The sequence below is a fragment of the Lepidochelys olivacea genome (assembly GCF_965140295.1).
Source record: "Lepidochelys olivacea isolate rLepOli2 genome assembly, chromosome: 20".
Classification (NCBI taxonomy): domain Eukaryota; kingdom Metazoa; phylum Chordata; order Testudines; family Cheloniidae; genus Lepidochelys; species Lepidochelys olivacea.
In genome coordinates, this window is record NC_140430.1 from 2,395,392 (window position 1) to 2,418,561 (window position 23,170).

At 65.8% G+C, this 23,170-nt stretch overlaps 1 protein-coding gene across 2 annotated transcripts in view; it reads left to right on the forward strand.

Annotated features, from left to right (window-relative positions):
- Positions 1–22,582, forward strand: part of ERBB3 (erb-b2 receptor tyrosine kinase 3) — a 39,119-nt gene extending 16,537 nt beyond the window's left edge. For both annotated transcript variants that reach the window (XM_084609782.1, XM_084609783.1), the window contains exons 3-28: positions 570–756; positions 3,390–3,515; positions 4,653–4,718; positions 5,266–5,384; positions 5,650–5,791; positions 6,272–6,385; positions 6,629–6,749; positions 7,726–7,799; positions 8,109–8,199; positions 8,683–8,882; positions 9,253–9,385; positions 9,503–9,593; positions 9,907–10,061; positions 10,775–10,828; positions 11,513–11,654; positions 12,604–12,723; positions 12,909–13,007; positions 13,408–13,593; positions 14,146–14,301; positions 14,672–14,747; positions 14,994–15,140; positions 15,742–15,839; positions 16,354–16,503; positions 16,825–16,893; positions 17,299–17,566; positions 18,043–22,582. In XM_084609782.1, the coding sequence (XP_084465908.1) occupies positions 570–756; positions 3,390–3,515; positions 4,653–4,718; positions 5,266–5,384; positions 5,650–5,791; positions 6,272–6,385; positions 6,629–6,749; positions 7,726–7,799; positions 8,109–8,199; positions 8,683–8,882; positions 9,253–9,385; positions 9,503–9,593; positions 9,907–10,061; positions 10,775–10,828; positions 11,513–11,654; positions 12,604–12,723; positions 12,909–13,007; positions 13,408–13,593; positions 14,146–14,301; positions 14,672–14,747; positions 14,994–15,140; positions 15,742–15,839; positions 16,354–16,503; positions 16,825–16,893; positions 17,299–17,566; positions 18,043–18,605 (3,747 nt within the window). In that variant the 3' untranslated portion in view covers positions 18,606–22,582. The remainder of the gene's footprint in view (positions 1–569; positions 757–3,389; positions 3,516–4,652; positions 4,719–5,265; positions 5,385–5,649; positions 5,792–6,271; positions 6,386–6,628; positions 6,750–7,725; positions 7,800–8,108; positions 8,200–8,682; positions 8,883–9,252; positions 9,386–9,502; positions 9,594–9,906; positions 10,062–10,774; positions 10,829–11,512; positions 11,655–12,603; positions 12,724–12,908; positions 13,008–13,407; positions 13,594–14,145; positions 14,302–14,671; positions 14,748–14,993; positions 15,141–15,741; positions 15,840–16,353; positions 16,504–16,824; positions 16,894–17,298; positions 17,567–18,042) is intronic.
- Positions 22,583–23,170: the final 588 nt, after the last annotated feature.

Here is a 23,170-nt window from a genome sequence, read left to right on the forward strand (position 1 = left end):
CAATGCAGTTTCAGCATTTCCAGACATTGTTCTCCTCATTGATCTAATACTAAGAGAACCCGGCTCCCAGAATCCTCTCGCAAGTTCAAACCTACCAAGCCGCACCAGACTCATGCTTGCCACATTCATTCAGATCAGTCACAGCAATTCATAATAATTTGGTGCCGGCCCCAACGCCCCCCCGGCGGGGACAAGGCCTTAAGCTGGCAGAGCCCAGAGAGTCTCTTTCCTAGCTGGGAGCTCAGGAGAACTGGAGAGGGAAGCTGACCAGGGCTGGCTGTGGTGTGCAGGGGGGCATTGCAAGTTGCACAAATATGCCGGAGGCGTGTCCCCCCGTGTGCGTGTCCCCCCGTGTGCGTGTCCCCCCGTGTGCGTGTGCCCCCGTGTGCGTGCGGGGGACTCTCTCCCTGCTCTGGGAATACACCTGCGCTCCGTCCGTCCTGGCGTCCCGCGGCTGGGCAGGGGCATGCTGCGTTTGGAAGGCCCTGGCCGTGCTGACGCTGGGCGAGGGAGCTTGGAAGGTCTGGGCGCGGTGGGGGCTGACAGCGCTTTCTTCCGCGGCTCTCCAGACCATCCGGGAAGTGACGGGCTACGTCCTCATCGCCATGAACGTCTTCACGTACCTGCCCCTGGGGAACCTGCGCGTCATCCGGGGGACCCAGCTCTACGAGGACAAATACGCCCTCTTCGTGCTGCTGAATTACCACACCAATGGCTCGCATGCCCTCCGCCAGGTGGGGTTCAAGCAGCTCACGGGTGAGTCAGCCGGCCCCGCAGGGCTGGCCTGGGGCTCTCCCGCCGCCCCCGGTGGCCGCGCCTGACGCGAGTTGGGCAGTTCTCAGCCCACTGCCGAGTGAACGGATAACGTTGCGCAAGCCGCGTCTGACGCTTGCCAGCGCCTGGCTGGCGGAGATGCTCGTGGAGCTGCCCCAGCCTCTCTCGAGCTGGCACTCCAGGGCAGGGCGGGGACACGCTGGCAGGAGGCGGGGGCGTGTATGGTGCTGGCTGCATAAACACGGTGAGCTCATCCTTGGCCACTGTTCAGATTCGCAGGGGGGAGGAGAGAATCCATTGCAGGCTCCAGGTGACGCATCCCGCCCTGCCAATGCCCTGCAGAGCTTTCCCCCCATGCTGGCAAAATGCAGCCACTTCTGGGGTGGCTGGCGGGAGCTGCTCACAACACCGCTGTGGGGGATCAGAGCAGTGGGCCGCCTTGTCCGGCATCCCCGTCTCCAGGCAGTGGCCAGGACCAATTGCTCTGGAGGAAGATGCAAGCAGCCCCAGAGGTTGCAGGGGGGATGTCGGGTAGGTGAATGCATCCCCCGTGTTGGACTTCGGCTGGGCTGATCCCCCTGCTCTTACCCAAAGCACCAGGGGATCCCAAACAACCTGAGCGCTCAGGGTTTCCCTCTGGGTCAGACCCGCTCTGGGGTGAGCTCAGTGCTGGGACGATGCCCCCCGAGGCTGAGGTCACGTGTTTATCTGCAGGACCAGCAGCTCACGCGCACCAGCCCCCACTTACCTATTCTAGGGTTAGGCTGCTGCCCATCACCAGGGTGTCTGGGCGCCCTCCACATGATAGCAACAGCCAAGTCCCTAGTGCTGTTCCTTGGGGTCTCTGATTTTGGGGGTCAAGGCTCTGCTTTGGGGGGGACATGGGTGTGGAGTCAGGATGGAGCATCATTCTTTTGGGGGGGCCTTTCTCAGAGGGGTTCACCAGCAGGGCATTCGCTCCCCGTGCCCCGTTCATGGTGCTTGGCCTGGGTGCCAAGGCGGGGGCCGTGATGGTACCAGTCGTAAACTGCTGGGGAGGGGGGGTCCCCAGCATCGTGGAGCTGAGTGTGAGCCAGTGAGCTCCTGTTGCTGCACTCTGTGTCCTGCCCCCAGTCCCTGAGCCCTCCGAGAACACGCCTCTGACCTGTGCCCTCCCGGGGGCTGGTGGGGTGAAAGTCCAGGGGCCAACGGGCGCTTTATGGGCGCTCCTGGCCAATGGGACGGCGGGATGGGTAATCAATCCCCTTATCGGCTCCTAGGCAGGTTTACGAGCGCTTCCCGCCCCCTGATGGGACAGAAGCAGGTGAACAGTTTGGGGCAGAGGCTGCTCCAAGGTCAAATCCACCTTGGCTGTGGGAAGAAGCAGGGTCGGGCTGGGCTGGAAGGAAAACCCAGGGTGGGTGGGGGGTGGACGGTGAATCGGCTCTAGGGGGCGCTGTTTAGCAAGGAGCAGGATCAGTTGGGGGCGTTGCCCCCTTGGCGTCAGGGCTGACCCCCATGGCCCAGGATGGGGCTAGGCGGTGCTGTGGGGCGGGGGGCTCAGGAGGGGGCTAGCGGCTGCTGGGTTTCACCTTTCAGGTGAGACAGGACAGAGGTGATGGTGGGAGATCCCCTAGCCAGTGGTCTGAGCGCCGGCCTGCTGCCCCCTCTCCCTGGCTCCACGCCGAACCCCCCTGCGCGTCCGGCTATTCGCTGGACTTCTCCTGGCTTTCTGTCCTGGGCTGTCGGGTAGCAGCGCGGTTAGATGTCATCCCACCCAGGGGTGGCTGCACTCCGGGGTGCGGGGGGAGGGAATGAGCCCTCCTCTGAGCTGCAAAGCTCAGCCGTGGGTCCGCACGCAGCCCTGACCCCTCTTGGACCCGTGGTCAGCCCCACGCCTTGTGTGTACTTTGCAAAGCCCCCTGGGATACTGGAGAGGAGTTCAAATCAGCAGCCAGGCGCCCTGGCAGCCCGCGGGGGGCTCACGGGTGCCTGGGAGGGGCGTGGATGTTCGACTCCCGGGGGAGCCTGCCGCGGCCCCGTGCGCAGGTGCCAGGAGGGGGAGCCGTGTGCAGGCTGGGGCAGTCCCGGCGGGGCATTCCCATCCCCTGGTGCCCCGGCCTGACCCTCTGGCTGGGCCAGCCTGTTTGCGCTCCAGCCCGAGACGGCATCCTCACCACCCCATGGCAAGCGCCCAGCCTGCCCCGCCCCAACGCTGGGGCTGCCGTCCCCACCCGCCCCGACTCCAGCTGTCAGAACAACCCGGGCTGGGCACAGCCTCCTGGAGCCGGAAACCCACCCTTGGGTGGGGGACGCTGGCCTCTCCTGCGAGGGGCAGTGGAACGGCCAGCTGTAACCCTCTGCTCCCGGGGTGCCCGGACCCAGGGCTGTGAGTGGGGCTCCATGTGCCCGGCCCCAGACAACCCCCACTTCCGGCTCTGTCCCTCCCCTGCCACGGGGGCACGAGCCCCCTGCTCTGTGGCAGCCCCCTCCCTTTGCCTGCCCTCACCCCCCAAATCTACCACCTGGCTTCTGGGCACTCCCTGAGTCCCAGGGTGGGGGAGGTCAGGGCCGCGGCTCGGCAGGGGTCACTGCCCCAGGGCAGAGCCCGGTCCCAGCGGGTCCTTGCCCTGCAGAGATCCTGGCGGGCGGGGTCGACATCGAGAGGAATGAGCAGTTGTGCCACGTGGACACTATCGAGTGGAGGGACATCATCCGGGACCAGCTGATCGACCCGGTGGTTCGGCAAAATGGCAGGAATTGTGAGTGTCCTGAGGGGGGTGGTCCCAGCCACGGCCCCCACTACCTCTGGCCTGCCAGTGGCGGCCCCCGAGCCCTGGCTCCCCTTGCTCCAGGAATCTTAAGCCCAAGGATCTGGTCCCGAATCGCCCTCCGCGTGCTCCGTCTCCTGCCAAGAGCCCCCCCCCCCCGTGCCCGCTTGGCTCCCCATCTCCCCTCCTCTCTTTCTCACCCCCGCGGGCTCTGGGTGCCTTTCCGGGGCGCTGCCCTGGGGCAGGTTTGCCCTGGTTTCTGCAGGATGCAGGCAGGGGCCACTGGGGCCGGGGCCAGGCGGGTCCCTTCATGGGCACAGATGTGGTCAATTAACAGGGGCTGGGCAGGGGCTCAGGAATGGTGGGTTCTATTTGCAACTTCGCTACTGACCTGCTGGGCGACCCTGGGGAAGTCATTTGACCCCTGTGCCTCAGTTTCCCTTTCCTCCCTGGAATCTTAGGGGAAAGGACTGTCCCCTGCTCCCTTTTTGCAGCACCTGGCACAATGGGGCCGCCTGGTCTGAGGTGGGGCCTGCCAGAATCACAAACCAACAGGGAGGCAGAGTCAGGATCCTGCTCCACCCCTGGATGCGTTCAGTTCCCCCCTGTGACGCCTCACCCAGCCCCGCCTTTGCAAATATTAGCCCTCACGGCCAGTGTCCAAAACTCCTTCCCAAGGCAAACACGGCCTGGCAGGGCTCCCAGCTGTAGGGAAGAGCTGGTCCAGCCCAGCCTGCCAGAATGAAGAATTGAGGATGCTGCTCTAACCACGAGACCCCACTCCCCTCCCAGAGCCAGGGATAGAACCCAGGAGTCCTGGCTCCCAGTCCCACCTCCCTCTAGGGTTCCAGCCTGCCTCTGCGGGGAGCAGCTCCCCGATGAAGCAGGCAGTGACTGCGGGGCGACCTAGTGCTCATTAGCAAGCTGAGTCGGGGGGGGGGGGTCCAAGCCCTGGGCCGACTTTCCTGTCCCGTGCTGCGGCCCTGCCCATGCGAGGGGCTGGCTTCGGCACCCGCCATCGCAGCCAGCGCCCTGCTCTGCCCACCTGGCCTGCCCCACATGCGGGCACTGGAGCAAGACCCCGTCCCCTCTGCCCCTCTCTGATGCTGGGCGTTTCTCTTCCCCCAGGTGCCCCCTGCCATGAGAGCTGTGACAGACACTGCTGGGGCCCGAACCCAGAGGACTGCCAGAAATGTGGGTACCGGCTTGGAGCCTGCCCAGCGTGGGGGGCGGGCAGCTGGCAGGGCTGGGAGCCAAAGAGGGGGTCTCTGCCTTGCAAAGAGAGACCAGAAAGTTGCAGTCCGGGGGCTGGCTCTGCAGATCTAGTCGGGGAGCTGGGCGGGGTAGCAGCGGGGCTGGGGAGGGGGCAGGGGACCAGCCAGGGGGCTGGGAGGGGGTAGCAGCAGGGCCGGGGAGGGGGCAGGGGACCAGCCAGGGGGCCGGTCAGGGGTAGCAGCGGGGCCAGGGAGGGGGCAGGTATCCCGGGCTTGGGGGAGGTGGGTTTGAATCCCCCTGGGTGGCCCGAGGGCTGGGTGGGCTGTGGACATAGGGCTCCCTTTATCCACTCAAGGGGTCCTTCTGGGCCGGGGGGGACAGGGAGGGGACCTGGATCCGGCACCGTTCATCAGGCTGCTGGGGCTCAGGAGCTGAGCTCATGGGGCCGGAGCGGGGGGGGGGGCGGCTCAGAGAGGGCTCAGGCCACCGCCCCCCCCCTCACCCATCTCCTCTGCTCCCCCCTCAGTGACCAAGACCATCTGCGCCCCCCAGTGCAATGGGCGCTGCTTCGGGCACAGCCCCAGCGAGTGCTGCCATGACGAGTGTGCGGGGGGCTGCACCGGCCCCCGCCAGACTGAATGCTTCGTACGTCCCCTGGGGGTCTGCGGGGGGGCTGTGCTGGGGGGGGGCTGTGCTGGGGCAGGGGGGCTAGGGGTCTGTACTGGGGGGGGCTGTCTATGCTGGGGGTCTGTGCTGGGGGGGTCTGCCCATGCTGGGGCAGGGGGGTCTGTCTGTGCTGGGGCAGGGGTTTGTCTGTCTGTCTATACCAGGCTGGTGGCAGCGGGGGGGGGTCTCTGTGTCGGTCCCCGTGGGCTGGGCCGGGGTCCCTGACACTCTGCCCACCCCCCAGGCCTGCCGCCACTTCAACGACAGTGGGGCCTGCGTCCCGCTCTGCCCCCAGCCGCTGATCTACAACAAACTCACCTTCCAGCTGGAGCCCAACCCCGACACCAAGTACCAGTACGGGGGCGTCTGCGTCGCTGAATGCCCACGTGAGCCGGGGCCGGGGGCTCCCCGCGGACGCCCTGATCTCTCCTGGGGCGGGGGGGGTTCCCAGCCGTCCTACCCCCCATGAGACCCTTTGCTGGGGGGCGGGGTAACTAAGCCTGGCCCTGTTGTGAGATCCCCTCGCATGGCGGTCTTGTGCCCCAGCTCTGTGCCCCACACCCACCCTTCTGGGGAGGGGAAGTCACTGGGGAATCGTCCTTCCCAGCATGTGCCCCCCCCCACCAGCCAGGGGTGGCAAAGGGCTTTGCAAAGAGCAGAGTTATTATAGCCCTGTGGGGAAACTGAGGCACCGAGCCAGCTGGGTGCAGCGTGCCTCGAGGGCACAACAACCGGCCTGGCAGAGCTGGGAACAGAATCCAGGAGTCCAGGTTCCCAGACCGCCCCCGCTCCAACCACTAGGCGCTCGGCCCCCACCCCCCTTCCCACTCGTCAGGTCTCGCCTCACCCACTCCCCCTGCCGGCAGATAACTTCGTGGTGGACCAGAGCTCCTGTGTGCGGGCCTGTCCGAAGGACAAGATGGAGGTGGAGAAGAACGGCCTGAAGATGTGTGAGCCGTGCCCTGGACTCTGCCCTAAAGGTATGGAGGGGTGCGGGACGGCCGTCCAGCCTGGGGCTCATGCTGGTAGAACCCAGGAGTCCTGGCTCCCAGCCCCCCTGCTCATAACTCACTGGACCTGTGGCAGAGGCCAGACAAACTGTTTGCCCCCCGTGGGGGCTGGATGGTGCGTTGGGCAGCCCTGGCATTTCCATGGTGCCCTGCCCCGGGCGTGGGGTGCGGGTGTGTCGGGTGGCTCATTCCCTCTCCCCTCCTGCCTTCCAGCCTGCGAGGGGACGGGCGTCGGGAACAAATACCAGACAGTCGATTCGAGCAACATCGACGGGTTCATCAACTGCACCAAGATCCGGGGCAACCTGGACTTCCTCATCACGGGGCTGAACGGGTGAGGCTGAGCCCCTCTGCCCGGCACTGCAATGCGCTCCCCTCTGGGGTGGGGCACAGCCGTGATTAACAGGTGCACGGCACCGCTGCCCCGGACCCGCTCTCCCAGCGCGGTGATGCTGCGGCTGGGCTACAGGGCGGGGGGAACTTGTACCCCTTGGAAGAGCAGAGATTCGGGAGGGGGCATCTGGCCGGGTCGGCAGGTCAAAGGGCAAGGGGGATTTTTAACGGCTGGGGCAGGAGGGCGGGGCTTCGGTTTCATGTCTCATGGGAGAGATGGCGCCCCCTAACCCCACGCTGCGGCCCTGGGGCCAGCACGTAGAGCCAGGGGAGAGCGCCCCCTGCTGAACCCCCATCCCGTTCCCTGCAGCACAGCGCCCCCTAGCGTCCAGCCCGGAGAGGCAGGGGAGAGTGCCCCCTGCTGGCCCCCCCGGCTCCCTGCAGCACAGCGCCCCCTAGCGCCCAGCCCGGAGAGGCAGGGGAGAATGCCCCCTGCAGGCCCCCCAGCTCTCTGCAACACAGCGCCCCCTAGTGCCCAGCCCGGAGAGGCAGGGGAGAGCGCCCCCTGCTGGCCCCCCCCGGCTCCCTGCAGCACAGCGCCCCCTAGCGCCCAGCCCGGAGAGGCAGGGGAGAGCGCCCCCTGCTGCCCCCCGGCTCCCTGCAGCACAGTGCCCCCTAGCGTCCAGCCAGGGAAGAGCGCCCCCTGCTGCCCCCCCGGTTCCCTGTAGCACAGCGCCCTCTAGCGCCCAGCCCGGAGAGGCAGGGGAGAGTGCCCCCTGCTGGCCCCCCAGCTCCCTGCAGCACAGCGCCCCTTAGCGTGCAGCCAGGGAAGAGCACCCCCTGCTGGCCCCCTGGCTCCCTGCAGCACAGCGCCCCCTAGCACCCAGCCCGGAGAGGCAGGGGAGAACGGTATCCTCCAGCCTATCAGGCCAGTGGTTCTGACGGTGTCTGGGTCTCGTTCCCCCCTGCCCCCGCAGGGACCCCTGGTGCAACATCTCGGCCCTGGATCCGGAGAAGCTGAACGTCTTCCGGACGGTGCGGGAGATCACGGGTGAGGAACGGGCAGGGGTTTGGGGGGACTGAACGGGGGGGGAGCAGGGGCAGGGGGGACTGAACGGGGGGGGAGCAGGGGCAGGGGGGACTGCACGGGGGCGGGGGCAGGGGTCCAGCCCGGTGGCCTGTGGGGAAGCCCTGGGTGTCTGTATACCGACTCCGTGACCCTGGCGGCCAAGAGGGGGCTTCATGGGGGGAGGGTGCCGGGGGAAGCGCCCGTCCCAAGCCCGGTGAGGGAGCAGCGTGGGGGGGGGCGGCTGGAGATGCAGAGGGGGCGTCCCTGACACGCCGGTTGCTCCCCCCGCAGGTTATCTGAACATCCAGTCGTGGCCCAAACACATGCATAACTTCAGCGTCTTCTCCAACCTCGTCACCATCGGGGGCCGGAGCCTGTACAAGTGAGAGACCCCCCAGCCCAGCCCGGCCCAGGGGAGAGGCCCCTGACCCTGCCCCCCCAGCCCTTCCCCTCCCTGGGGGAAAGGCCCCCCTGGCCCTGAGAGGATTGGGGGGCTTTCCCCCAGCCCCTTGCCCAGCGGTGCCGGAGTCCCTGCATGCAGGGCTGTGGCTCAGGGCTCTGGGGAGAGCAGGAGCCTTTGGTCCAGGGGCATCTGTTCAAACCCAGCCCCACATGTTGGGGGCTGAGAGCCGGCCCCTGCCCGTGGCCCCATGTGAAACGAGGCAGCGGGTCTCAGCCCAGTTCGCAGTGGGATGGGAGGCTCCATAACCCGAGAGCAGCCCCAGGCCCCCTGCTCTGCGCCCCTAGACCCCGAGCTGGGAACAGACCCCAGAAGTCCAGGCTCCCTCCAGGCCACGTGAAGCTGCCGGGGCTGAGTGGCCACCCCCCGGCGGCGTGGGGCTGACACGGGCGTGTCCGTCCCCAGCCGCGGCTTCTCCCTGCTGATCATGAAGAACCTGAACGTGACGTCTCTGGGGCTGCGCTCGCTGCGGGAGATCAGCGCGGGCAAGGTGTACATCACCGAGAACCGGCAGCTCTGCTTCCTCCACACCATCAACTGGGGGGCGCTGTCCCGCCGCCGGGGCGACCTGGAGATCAAGGACAACAAGCCCCGGGGCAAGTGCGGTGAGTGTGGGGGCGGGGCGAGATCCTGTGTCACAGGCAGTGAGCGGATTAGGGGGTGAGAGGCAGGGGCAGGGGGGCTGGGAGCCAGGACTCCTGGGTTCTATCCCCAGCTCTGGGAGGGGAGCGGAGGTCTGGTGGTTAGAGCATTGCGGGGGCTGGGAGCCAGGACTCCTGGGTTCCGTCCCCGGATCTGGGAGGGGAGAGGAGGTCTGGTGGTTAGAGCATTGCGGGGGCTGGGAGCCAGGACTCCTGGGTTCCGTCCCCGGATCTGGGAAAGGGAGAGTGGAAGAACATGGGGCAGGGGGAGCAGTGGAGGCTGGGGGGGGGGTCTGGGAGCTCACCCCACTGCTGACCCCTGGCTCCCCTGCAGTGCAAGAAGGGAAGGTGTGTGACCCGCTCTGCTCAAGCGACGGCTGCTGGGGGCCTGGCCCCGACCAGTGCATCTCCTGCCGCAACTACAGCCGGGAGGGGACCTGCGTGGCCACCTGCAGCTTCTACCAAGGGTGAGGGGCAGCTGAGAGCCTGGGGGGGCCTGCGTGGAAACATGGGGGGTGGGGGCAGGAGAATGCGAGACCCTCAGAGGGCAGCATTAGTGACCCCCCCCACACTCTCTCGTGCAGGGCGACCCGGGAATATGCCCGTGAGGGCGAGTGTTACCAGTGCCACCCGGAGTGCAAGAGGATGGAGGGCAACCTGACCTGCCACGGCTCGGTGCGTGACCCCCCTCCCCGGGCTTTTCTCCTCTCGGGCACCGGCTCAGTGGGGGTGGGGAATGGGGCCCGGGGCCTTTCTCCTCTAGGGGGCGCCGGCCCTGATCCGGCCCCAGGTTGGGGGACTGGCTGGCTCAGGGGGGCTGGGAATGGGGCCCGGGGCCTTTCCTCCCTAGGGGTCCCTGGCTCCCGGCCCCAGGACAGCGGACGGGACACGGGGCCTTTCCACTGTAGGGGGCGCCAGAGGGGGTTCTGGGTGCTGGCGGGGGAGGGGTCCGTCCCAGCCCTCTCCTGACTCTGTCTGGCCCCCCCAGGGCGCCGACGCTTGCGTGCGATGTGCCCGGTATAAGGACGGGCCCCACTGCGTGGACAGCTGCCCCGAGGGCATCCTGGGCGAGCAAGGGCCCATCTACAAGTACCCGGACGCCAACCACGAGTGCCACCCCTGCCACGAGAACTGCACGCGGGGGTGAGAGCAGCAGCCCCCCCCATCCGGGGCACAGCCGGGAGGCCCCGATCCTGCAGCCCGGCCCCCCAGGGACCTCGCTGCATGGCTGAGATCCATGGAGTCTGCAAGGCCAGACATGGGGGGCAGGAATGTGGGGAAAGGGACAAAGGACCCCTCTCCCCCCCCCAGCAGCAGCAGCCGGGGTCCCCCAGACCTGAGACTTGGAGTAGGCGAGGAGCTGCGGCCGAGCCCCACTTTCGGCTCCCGAGCCAATCGGGTGGGCTCTGAGAGGGGCCCCCAGGCTGTGGGACCTGACGCTTCCAGCCCCTGCCTGGGGAGGTGCAGCCCCAGGGTGAATGGCAGCGGGGTCTCTGCTGGACGTGTCTCCCAAGAGAGAACCCAGGAGCCCTGGCTCCAATCCACTAGATCCCACTGCCCTCCCAGAATCAGGGAGAGAACCCAGGAGACCTGGCTCCCAGCCCCACTGCTCTAATCACTCGACCCCACTCCAGCCGAGAGCTGGGATAGAACCCAGGACTCCTGGCTCTTAGCCCCCTGCTCTAACCACCAGATCCCACTCCCCTAGAACTGGGGAGAGAACCCAGGAGTCCTGGCTCCCACCCCCCGCCTGCTCTGACATCCTTCCCATAAGCCTGGTGCTCTCCGTGGCGCCCCTTTGTCTGTCTTTCTGTCCGTCCGTCCGTGGGGTGATCGGCGGGTTCTGTCTCCCGCAGGTGCCTCGGGCCGCAGATCCAGGACTGCGTCACAGAGCCCCTGCCCGTCGCCAGGTACCCTTCGCAGCTGGCTGCTGCTTGCTGGAGCTCTGACCCCGGCCTGGGGACCCTTCAGCTGGGCTCGGGACAGGCAATGCCCTCCCCATCCCGACGCCCTGACCCAGGGCGGGGCAGGGCTGGGTCAGGGGTGGGGCTGGGCCCCTGCGTGGATTAAATTTGGCAGTTCTCAGCCTGGCCCCAGCGGGACATGTGCAGAGCCCCGCTCCCGCTCCCCAGCTGTGCCAGGCCCCCTCGCCCGGGCGATGACGTGAACCAACCGCTGAGGGTGGGGTTGGGGCACCCCCTGGGGTGGTGACCCCAGTTGCCCTGCAGCCTCTTCTCCCAGGCTGGGTCTCGCTGGCGCCCAGCCCCCTTGGCCTCCATGGGAACAGCCCCACGACTGCTCCAGAGACCCAGGATCCCCCGGGCCTACGCAGCAGAGGGGGAGCCCCTCAGCTGGTGTGTGGTCCCCGACGCCCCCTCTCCCCACCCCGTCCCTCCCTGCCTTCCCTTGGGTTCCTTTCCAAACCCGAGACCCTTCCCGTGCCTCCGCCAGGGAAGCAGGGTGGGGCTTGGGCACTGCAGGCCCCACGGATGGGATTGCACCAGCCCTTCGCTCCGGCTCCCCCGGGGCTCCGGCCAGCCCGGTGCCCAGGCAGGGGCCCGGCGCTGACACCCCCCCCCCCCGTCCGTCCCCAGGAAAAGCCCCACAGTCATAGCGGTGATGGTCGTGGGCTGCCTCTTCATCTCCTGCTCCTGCTTCCTGCTCACCCTCCTGTACTGGCGCGGCAAGAAGATCCAGAAGAAGCGGGCGATGCGCCGCTACCTGGAGAGGGGCGAGGTGAGACGCCCCCCAGCCCCCGCAGCCCTTGTGAACAGGGCTCCCGGCTGCCCGGGGGAGGGACGTGGGACGGGGCTGAGGCAGTGGGCGGGAGCCGCGGGGGGAAGGTTCTTGTGCCGCAGGGCGCTCGGATGACGGGGCAGAAAGGAAGGTTTGTGCTAAGAGAGAAAAGACTGGCACCCCTCAGCCCCCTGCGCTCCCAGCCATGCCCCCCCCCAGCTCTGCTGGTGCCCCTCACTCCCGACCTGCGGCCCCCTGCTAGCCCAGCTTTGCCCTCCCAGCTCTGCCGGTGCCCCTCATTCCCGACCCACAGCCCCCTGCTAGCCCAGCCCTGGGCTCCCCCTTTCCCCAGCTCTGCTGGTGCCCCTCACTCCCGACCCGCGGCCCCCTGCGCTCCCAGCTCTGCCCCCCCAGCTCTGCTGGTGCCCCTCATTCCCGATCCGCAGCCCCCTGCTAGCCCAGCCCTGGGCTCCCCACTTCCCCAGCTCTGCCCCTCACTCCCGACCTGCGGCCCCCTGCTAGCCCAGCTTTGCCCTCCCAGCTCTGCTGGTGCCCCTCACTCCCCACCCGCAGCCCCTGCTAGCCCAGCCCTGGGCTCCCCCCTTCCCCAGCTCTGCCCCTCACTCCCAACCCGCGGCCCCCTGTGCTCCCAGCTCTGCCCCCCCAGCTCTGCCGGTGCCCCTCACTCCCGACCCGCAGTCCCTGCTAGCCCAGCCCTGGGCTCCCCCCAGCTCTGCCCCTCACTCCCCACCCGCGGCCGCCTGCTGTCCCGGCTCTGTCCCCCACAGCTCTGCATGGGGCTCTTCAGTCCTGACCTGTGACCTAAGTCAAATGAGTAACCCAGGGAGAGAGGCACAAATCACTAGGGCCAGGGGCATCGAGGCAGCGGGGGGTCTGGGAGGGGTGGGGCCCCCCAGCACTGGTTCAACCCATCTTTCTCCCTTGGCAGAGCCTCGAGCCCCTGGACCCAAGCGAGAAAGCCAACAAGGTGCTGGCCCGGATCTTGAAGGAGACGGAGCTGAGGAAGCTGAAGGTGCTGGGCTCGGGTGTGTTCGGGACGGTGCACAAGGTGAGGGGGGGAAGCTGCAGCCCGGGGGCGCGGGGAGGCTCCGGGGCTGCTCGAGCACCGCAGCTGCTGCGGGGGCGGGTGGGACGGCGTCTCCACGCGGCCGTGGGGGAGCCCTGAGTGGGGGCTGGGGCAGGGCAGCCCCGGGATCCCAGCTCGGTTCACACTGGGGGTTCCTCTCCCGCCAGGGCGTCTGGATCCCGGACGGAGACTCCATCAAGATCCCTGTCAGCATCAAGGTGATAGAGGACCGGAGCGGCCACCAGACCTTCCACGCCGTCACCGACGTGAGTGAGGGCCCCGCCACCCCCCTGCCAGCCTGGGGCCAGACCATTGGCCCATCCAGCCCAGTGGCCCTGCCCCCCATTGGCCTATCCACTCTGATGTCCTATCAGCAACCAATGTCAGTGCTTCAGAGCGAGGCTTAAAACTCCCATGATGCACTTCAGTGTGCCACATGAAACCAGGGGGTGGGGGAGCCCCCACCCCCAGGCCGTCCTTGCGTACCCCAAACTCCCCCTGGCATCAGTGGGGGCTCTGAGGGTGCCAGCCCTGGCCGGCGTCACCCCTAGTCCATTTTCATTTGTCTGGGATCAGATCCCAGTGGCGGGGAGTTCCACAGGGGAGCTGGATACCGGGGGCGGAGCCAAGGCTGTAATAGGCTCCCGTCTCCCTCTGGCCCTGCAGCACATGCTGGCCATTGGCAGCCTGGAACACGCCTACATCGTGCGGCTGCTGGGCATCTGCCCCGGGCCGCAGCTGCAGCTGGTGACGCAGCTCCTGCCGCTGGGCTCGCTGCTCGACCACGTGCGCAAGAACAGGGACGCCATCGGGCCGCAGCTGCTGCTCAACTGGTGCGTGCAGGTTGCCAAGGTGAGCGGCCCCGCGGCACTCGACGGCGCGTTCCCGGGGTCCCCTTCCCACCGGCATCAAAGCGGGGCACGAGCCCGGCTCGGGGAGCTGGTCTCTGGGTGAGGCGTCCTTGGCCCCAGGCTCGTGGGTGGGGCTGGCCAGGCAGCACGAGGAGACAGAGCGGAGAAGGGGCAGGGGCTGGGGGTAGCAGCTCCTTTGGTTCCCACACCCGGCGGGGGACCCTTCCAAAGACCTGCTCCCGAAGTGCCACGGCCCTGAAGGGAGGGTGAATCTGGCCTGTTCATCCCCCCTGTGGCGTTTACCCTGAACCCTAATGAGGGATGTTCTGAACATGTCAGTGCTGTTAACTCTTCCTCTTCTAATCAGTGTTGTCACAGACACTTTTGGGGTGGAGGGAGGAGCCTGTGGTTGTGGGTGGAGCTTTGGGACAGTGGGTGAAACTAGTCCAGCCTGCTGCCCATCACTGGTACGAAACCCAAGCGACTCCCCCCCCACCCCCGCGCACACACGCACAAATGGGTCGGCCCCACGCTCTCCGCCTCTCGCCCCCAGGGCATGTACTACTTGGAAGAGCATCGCATGGTCCATCGGGACCTGGCCGCCCGCAACGTCCTGCTGAAGTCGCCCAGCCAGGTGCAGGTGGCGGATTTCGGGATCGCCGACCTGCTCTACCCCGATGACAAGAAATACTTCTACAATGAGATCAAGGTGGGGTGTGGCCCCGGGGCCCTCATCGTCGTCCCCCGTGCCCGCTCCGGGGCCAGCTGAGCCTCAGGTCCACTCCAGCAGGATGTCCCCCAAGGTTGCTTCCCCTTCCTGCTGCACTGGGGCCGCCCCAGCCGGAGTGGGCTGGTGTCAGAGGTCTGGACCCCCCCCCAGCAGAGGGGGCAGATTGGGAGGGTAACTGGGGGGCCCTGCATTCAGGGTCCGCTCTTCTTCCCAGGGGAGCAGACCGTGCATCAGAGCAGCCCTAGGGCCCCATGAAATCGGGCCCCAGGGGTATCTCTGGCCCAGGCAGAAGCAGCCCCCAGGCACCCCCCACCCAGGTAACGCTCCTTCCCCGCCTCTCGTCCCACAGACTCCGATTAAATGGATGGCGCTGGAGAGCATCCACTTCGGGAAGTACACACACCAGAGTGACGTCTGGAGTTACGGTCAGTGCCCACCGTGCCCCCACCTTGCACCCGCCCTGTACCCACCCCTGCCCGCAAAGCGTCGCAGGCCGGGGCTGGAGCAGCCGGGAGCCGCCCCCCCCAGCCAGCACCCTGCCCCGCTCCCCACAGCGCCCCCTGCTGGGTCCCATGTGCACACCCCCCAGCGCAGAATTCCCCCGACCACCTGCCCTTGCAGCCCCTCCTGGCCTGACTGTCCCCCCTCTGCCCCCCCCCGCCTCCCCGCAGGCGTGACGCTGTGGGAGATGATGACTTTCGGGGCAGAGCCCTACACGGGGATCCGGCTGGCTGAGGTGCCCGACCTGCTGGAGAAGGGCGAGCGGCTCATGCAGCCCCAGATCTGCACCATCGATGTCTACATGGTGATGGTGAAATGTGAGTTGCTGGGTCTGTCTGTCTCCCTGCCACCCCCTGCAGGTGGGGTGGGGCCCTGCCTGGGGCGTGGGTGTCTCCCTGCCCGGGGTGTTTACGTCCCAGCCCCTGGGGGCTGTTTGCAGGGGATATTGGCCCTGCCCAGGGGCCGGGTTGCACCCAAGTGGTCCTGCCTGGTGGAGCAGGGCCTGGGGCCGTGGGGTTGGGGGGAGGGGGGGGCGCAGTGGCCATGGGGACTCATGGGAGGGGTGTAGGGCTATGCTCTGCCCCTCCCCCACCGGCAATCTGCACGGACCCCGATATGCCCCGGGTGCAGGGAGGGACGTCACCCCGTGGTGCCAGGGGACAGCTGTGAGCTGGGGGGCAAGCGTGTGGAGGGGGAGCGCTGGGAGGGAGCCACACAGCTGGGGCCAGAGCCCTGGGGCGGGGGCTGGAAGGTCGTTGTTCTGTGCCCCCCCCCGGCCCCAATGCACTTTTCCAGGCAGTCCTTCTCCCCTCCCGTCCACCTGTCTGAGCCCCTCTGGTGGGACCCGTGGTGCTGGGGCGGTTCGGGGGGCTGGGTCTCACCTCCGGCCGGATCTCACCCCTCTGTGCCCCCCGCCAGGCTGGATGATCGATGAAAACGTCCGTCCCACCTTCAAGGAACTGGCCAATGAGTTCACTCGCATGGCCCGCGACCCGCCCCGCTATCTGGTCATCAAGGTGAGTGCGTGGCCCCGGGCCGTTCTACAGCGGGGGGCTGCCCTGGGCCCTCAGCCAATCCAGCCCCTAGTGTGCCCGCCCCCCATGAGCCACCTGGTCAATGGCGCATTAGCCCTTTAAATCCCCCCCGCCCCAGCCTTAAGCATCCCAGCTCCTGCCCCATCTGCCCCCTCCCCACTCCATGCCCGGCTCTCTGGGCTCCCTGCCTGACATATGCACCCAGGGAACCCCCCCCGGCCCCCGCCCCTGGTGGGGATCCTGTTGCTGGGCATTCCCAGCCTGCCGGCTCCCCACTCCTCGGCTGCGGGTGTGCGGGGTGGATCCCTCCTGCGGGGGGGGGGGGCAAGACCTGCTCTAGACAAGAGTCTTATCTGTCCCCCTCCCTGCCTCACACCCCCCATCCTGCCCCGCTAAGCGGTAAGGTGGCCCTGGCCACTCAGCGTTGGGGGCTGGGCCCCGTTAACCCCTTGCCAGCCCCTGACGCGGTGTCCCTTCCCCTCCCCACCCTGTGCAGAGGGAGAGTGGGCCGCTGCCCCCCGCTGAGCCCCCCCTGAGTGACAAGGAGCTGGAGGACATGGAGACGCTGGAGTTGGAGGACGAGCTGAGCTCCTTCAACGCGGCCACCGGCCTCTTCGCCTCCAGACAGCGTGTGGACTACGCCCGGGTGAGAGATGGCCGCCTCCCCCTCGGCCTGTACCCCCCCCCCACCAACAACCTGGCCCTTCTGCGGGGAGGCTAAAAATCCTTCCTGGAAAGGATGGGAGGGGGGGACCCTGTGGGGGAGGGGTTTCCTTCCTGACCCTGGCAGCGCTCGGCCTTGAAGCATGAGACCCGGTTCCATGGGTCGTAGCTCAGGGCTGACCCCCCGGCCCAGCCTGCGCCTGGGGGTCCGGCAGACTGTTTGCGCGCCGTCTCCCCAGGTCCCGGTGCCAAGGACCCCCTGCCCTGGGCCGAGCAATCACCACCTGCCTCTCTCTCTTTGCAGAGCCCGAACCTGAGCCCCCCAGCTGGCTACATCCCCATGAACCAGACTGGCCTCAGCAGCTGCCGCCAGGTACCCAGCACAGCGGACAGGGGGTGCACCCCATGGACGTCCTCTGCCGGAGGGTCCCAGGGGGCTGCGGGTTGGGATTAAGGGGCACCGGCAGAGCTGTGGGTGGGGAGCCCAGGGCTGGGCTAGCAGGGGGTTGCGGGTTGGGATGGAGGGGCACCGGCAGAGCTGTGGGTGGGGAGCCCAGGGCTGGGCTAGCAGGGGGTTGCGGGTTGGGATTGAGGGGCTCTGGCAGAGCTGGCTGGGGCAAAGCTGGGCTGGCTGGGGGTCAGCAGTGGACTAGCCGGGCTAAAGCTGCTCCCGTGGGTCTTGCCCGTCTCCGTCGCAGTGAGCAGGGGCAGGTCTGTCGTGCAGCCCCGTGTCCGGCGGCTCCTTCCCTGACCCCGTCTCTCTCCCCCTGTCTCCCAGGGCGCCGGGCTGGGCTCCCGGCAGACCCTGCGGGCCAGGCAGGAGTCGGTGGGGCGGACGGTGTCGGAGTCGTCAGAGGGCCGGGGCACGGCCTCGGAGTGCGAGCTGACGGAGGAGCTCTCCCTGCCGGGCAGCCTGTGCCACGGCCTGCGCTCCCGGGGTGACAGCGCCTACCTCTCCCAGCGCGAGAGCTTCCCCCTGTCCGCGGGCACCGCCGACGGCGAGGAGGACGTCAACGGCTACGTCATGCCGGATCTCCACGGCCGAGGTAACGGCAGCCCCTGGGTCCGACCTCAGGGCCCCATGCTGCCACCCCCAGCTTCCCCGGGCGGGACCCTGCTCCGGGAGTCGGGGGGGGCGGTCTGGGTCTTCCCTGCCACGAAGGGGCCTGTGGGGGTGGTAGTTACCAGGCCACCTGGGCTGAGACCCTGCAAACTCGCTGCAGCTGGGGACTGGATGCCGGCTTGGAAACCCACCAGCCGGAGGTGGGAAATCTCGGTGCCCCTTCCCCTGAGCCACTCTGTCCCTCCCGCCTCACTGGGGACTCTGGCAGGAAGCCGCCGAGGGGGTGGAGAGCCAGCTGCCTCCTGTCTCCCATTGTGCCCGGGATGCTGTGCCCCGGCTGCCCCTGCACAGGAGGCAGGCGGGCGAGAGGCCAAGAGGCAGATCAGACCCCCCCATCTCCAGCTGCCACCCCCCGCCGGCTGCACCTAACGCCGGCTTGTCATCGGCTTCCGCCTGCAGAGCGAGCGGCCAGCGTCGCCCGGGCTGCGGAGGACGGGCCCCTGGGCCGCGCCTCGGAGCCGGAGGAGGAGTACGAGTACATGAACAGACGCCCCTCGCAGCCCCAGCAGAGGCCCCCGCATCCCCGGCCGGCCTCCCTGGAGGAGCTGGGCTACGAATACATGGACCTGGGCTCGGAGCGGAGCGCCTCCCTGGGCAGCATGCAGACCACCCCGCTGCCCGCGGCCGGCTGGGCCGAGGAGGACTACGAATACATGAACAAGCAGCCCAAGCTCAGCCAGTCCCTGAGCAGCGTGCTGAGCTCGCCGGGGTCCGGGCAGGACGACTACACCTGCATGAGCGCGGCCGTCCCACGGGGCTCCCCCGAGGAGCAGGGCTACGAGGTGATGGAGGCCATCCTGGCGCCGGGGAGCGGGCTGGGCCCGGGCTGCCCCAGCTCGCCCTGCCCCAAGAACGGCTTCATGAAACCCCTGCGGAGCCTGGAAGCCTCGGACTGCGCCTTCGACAACCCTGACTACTGGCACAGCCGGCTGTTCGCCAAGGCGGACGCCCTGCGGACCTAGGGGGCAATGGGGGCGTGCCCAACCCGCCTGTCCCTGGGGGGGCAGGGCCGTTGGACTCGGGCTCCTGCCTGCTCCTCGCCGAACGAGCCCTGCGGGGGGGCTGGGAGCGAACATCCTGCCCCATCCCCAGCGGGTATTTACAGGCTGCTGCGACTCTGGGCGGAAACGGCGAACGCCCCCTTAACGGGGCAGCGGGGGCGGGGGCCTGCCCCTGTGACTGGGCCCACTGCATGCTGGGATGCAGGCTAGTTCTGGCAGCTGGGGGGCAATGCGTTGCCCCACTGTGAAATCAAACCAGTCTTGGGGGGGGGCAGCCCCCTCCCCCTTTCTGCCTCAGGATCACAGACATACGGACGCAGGAGAGATGTCTACGTCTGGTGAGGTGGGCAGGGGAGTCAGGGGCCGCGTCCTCCCCCCCGTGGGAAAAGCTTCCTGTCATGAGCTCCCAGCATAGGTGCTTTGGGCGTTTGGGGTCCAGCTGTGGATCAAGCATGGAAGGGCCCCTGGTGGGGAGCAGCTGGAGGAGGGGGCTGCCTCATTCCTCACCCCCAATCAAGCAAACAGTGGGGTGGGGGTCTGTTTACACCTGGATATGAAGAATCCCGGAGCTGCTCCAGGCAGGGCCGTGGGGTGAAGTGAACAGAAGAGGGGGCTGCTGGTTTGGGGTCTAGTGGGTAAAATGCTGGACTGGGAGCCAGAACTCCTGAGTTCTGTGTCACAGACTCACTGCTCTGGGCCTCAGTTTCCCCTTCAGGGCCACGTAGGGAGTAATAGCTATAGACCTTTATAAAACGCTGGGAGAGATCTGGGCAGACCTGCCCCAGCCTTCTCTCTCTCCTGGCCCCCTGCAAACCAGGGGTTCCCCAACAGCTGCTGCCCCCTCCCTTGCTGCCACCGAGCTAGGCGCAGCGTAGGAGAGAGTTGGTGGGTCGGGCTCTGTTCCATTCCACCCGATTTCCACTGGTGTAAGAAGCCGGCGTCTGCTCTCGATCCCCCAGAGTTACTCCTGATTCACACCAGTATAAACTGGGGTGATCAGAGCCAGCGCACACGCCTTGGGGTGATCGCAGCCGGGGGCCCAAGAAAAGGAAGGCCAGCAGGCTCCAACCTCTGCCCTCCCCTCCCGTCACCCAGTGGAAGCCGTGCCCGATGAGAGGCGTGGGGAGATAGTAACCAGCGGGGCAGGGGGCGGGTACGACACCCCAAGCCCGTGGGAAAGCAATGAAGTTGATGTTTTTGCACTGAATCTCGTGGCGTGGTTCACTCCACGTGCAAAGCTGGAGCAGGGTGGCCTGGCTCGCGGGCTGCGTCCCTGCCCGGGGCTCTAACCCGCGTTCCCCTGTCTTTCCTCTCCTCCGACAAGGGCCTCTGTGTTTGTCACGGGCCCGCGCTGTCTGTTGTGTCGAGTGTCTGTTGTTCCCTGAGCTGTGTGTCTGGAATCGCCAAAGGGCTGCTGAATTGTTTCTGTCCTCTGCAGGGAGCAGAGCACTTGTGCCCTCCTTGCCACCCCCAATGAAGCAAGTTCGGGGTTCTGAATTCTTTCCGCTTGAGGCTGTGGGATGTCAGTGAAATTTACCTGGGGGACTCACAGCGGGTCTGAGCAGCCTTGGTTAAAGTGGCGGAAGGCGACGACTCCTTGGGAGGGGAGCATTGTCTAGGGGTTAGAACAGGGCGCGTGCGAGTCAGGATTCCTGGGTTCTGGTCCCACTCTTAGAGGGAACGGGGTCCTTCCTTGCGCTCCCAGCTGCACTTGGAGCCAGGAATCCTGGTTCTGCTCCCAGCTCCAGGAGGAAATGGGTGTCTAGCAGTTAGAACAGGCTGTCCCCCTCCGTTCTCTGAGTTCTGTAAGGGGCAGGGGCAGGTGCATTTCCCCCCAGCTCTCCCCCCTCTCCCCCGCCCTGCTCAGCCAGAGGATGGGGCGGGATGGGGGACAGATGATAGTACGAATGTCTGACTAGAGCGGGGACCTGCACGGGCCTTTGGAAGGGAGCGTGTGGCAGGTCTCCCCGGGCTCCGCCCTGGCACCTCCCCTCCCGGTTGCAGCTGGCCAAGCAGGGGGAGCCAGCCCCATTGCCCTGAACTGGCTGTGGAGATCAGAGACTGGAGATCAGATCTGGGGTGTCCAGTGAGACCGTCTCCCCTCTGCTAGAGCCCTGGGGAAGTACCGACTCGTGATTCCCCTCCCCCAGCGTGGGGCAGGGTGCGTGACACGTCTGTCCTAAAGCACAGCCCTGCACGTCCAGGCTAAGGAACCAGCGCGGGCACCGGGCCCCTGCTTGGCACACGTCTAAAAGCTGCCACTCTGCCCCCTGCTGGAAAGTGGCACTAACTCTGCAGAAAAACGTTCTCACGTGGGAAGGGTTTATTGTATTTCAGAATGAAAAGTAGAAACAAGCCTGAGGTCTCCCCACCCGTTCTGTGCTTTAACCAGGCTGCACTGCTCCATCCGTTTTTATTTGTTTTAAATGCAGGAGCCGATAGCCTGCTAGGCCCGGACTCCTGGGTTCTAATAACAATCAATAGCATGACAGGGTGCGGGGTTTGCTGTGTTTTCTTCCCAGCCTCTCCGAAGGAGAAAGAACTAAGGAACACACCAAAAGCCACCTGGCAGAGCTGAGCACAGGGGCAGCAGCTCTGGGCCTGCACCTTCCTACTAAACTCAAAGGGGCTGATCCCGGTTTTGCTTCCAACTGGACTAATTCTGATGAAATCACCGGGTCCAAATCCTCTTCAGGTTGTTTACACCTGTGCAAAGGCCATGTAAACTTGGCAGCTCGCCATAGCAGCATGCTGCAGGGGTGCCAGGGAAGATCAGGTGCAAACTGAGCCAATCCAATTTGCTAATTAGTTCTTTTAAAGAAACACATGCAATGCCTCCAGTAGCCTTGCCTGGATCTTCCAGAAGAGCCCCCTCCTTGTACATTTTCAAAGTATAAAGATTACCGTTCTGGAAAGTGGGGAGTACTTTTTTTTCCCCCCTTCTGTCCTTGTTTCCATTGTCTTGCTGTGTGTCAGAACTGGTGGAATGAAGGTTAAAAGAAATCTCTGAGCTTTACAATTTTACCTGTGGGACTCTCAGCCGCAGGATGAAATAGCTTTAGTGTTTTGTTTTTTAAAAGCATGAGACACTTACAGGAATAGTAAAACCATTTGTAGTGACACAAGCTAGGATAAAAGTCCCAACATTCGAAGGGAATAGACTACTATTGCATATTTAGGCTCTGGTCGTGGAAGGAGATGCATAGAGTTGGACTCATTTGTAGCAACTGGGGATGTATTTATTAATAGAGAGGCCCTGTCAACAAATTTGCTGTGGCATGAGCTCAGCAAACCAACTACATACAAACTGCAGTGTACGATATACCATGGCCATAATGAATACAACATTGGTGAAGTCAGGAAATTGTACGCTGTGTGCTGTGCTCTGCGACCGTGCAAACAAATATTCTAAAGTCAAGGAGGGCTTTATGAGCAGCGGTGCCAACTTCAAGTATTCAAAAATCACAAGCTCAGCTGGATGCTTTTTAAATGAGTTTGGTTTGGGTATTCTGTTTTAATTTGCCTTCTGGTGTCTGACCCTTTAGGTCTCACAAGGAGTCGTATTTTCAAGCTTTTCGGTGCAGCCACTAAGACTAGAACCATACTTTATTTAATATGAAGCTTTAAGAACACACAAAATGCAAAAACATACACTGTGAGCGTTGGCAGTGCAAAGGAAGGGCCTCTCCAAACGCATCTCACTGCCAGATCGGGGCCATAGGTGCGTTGTTACAGGTGGGTGGGGGTTGGTGCCTTCCTCTCAAGCATTGGGCATCCGTCATGCTCAGGGCTGGGACGCGGGGTTTGGCTGGGCCCATGAACCCCCACGTGGGAAACCCTCGCTCGTGCCGTCTCTCTCAGTTTTCTGTGCTTCCCGTCACTGAAGGAGTTTTAATGTTGTTGTTTTTTTAAGACAAAATAAAAATGAAGCTGATGAACATGGGGTGCCTGCGTGTGTCCCTGCTGGCATGGCTTTGGGAGGGGAGATGGGCTGGTGTGAGGAGTGGGTGGGGCCAGGGCAGGCAGACCCTGGAGATGCCCCATGCCAAGGGGCGCTTGGAGGAGGCAGCTTCTTCCCCCTCCCTTGGGTGCCATTGCTGCAGCTCAAGGTCCTGCAGGGGGTATCTTGGGGTAGACCCCTCCCCACAGCATGCACCCTCAGTCCCTCCAGTTCCCCAGGTGCTCCTGTGCCTCCCCCACTTGGGGTGTCCCTCCCCCTTGAGGTGCCCTTTCTCCCCCTCCCCCCGTACTCCCCTCCCCCCCAAGGGTGCCCTTTTCTCCCCCTCCCCCTTGGGCTGCCCCTCCCCCCGTGTTCCCCTCCCTCCCCCTTGGGGTGCCCCCTCTCTGTCCCTCCCCCCGTGCTCCCCTCCCCCTTGGGGTGCCCCCTCTCTGTCCCTCCCCCCGTGCTCCCCTCCCCCTTGGGTGCCCCTTTCTCCCCCTCCCCCTTGGGGTGCCCCTCCTCCATGCTCCCCTCCCCTTTGGGTGCCCGTGCCCCTCCCCCTCCCACCGTGCTCCCCTCCCTCTTC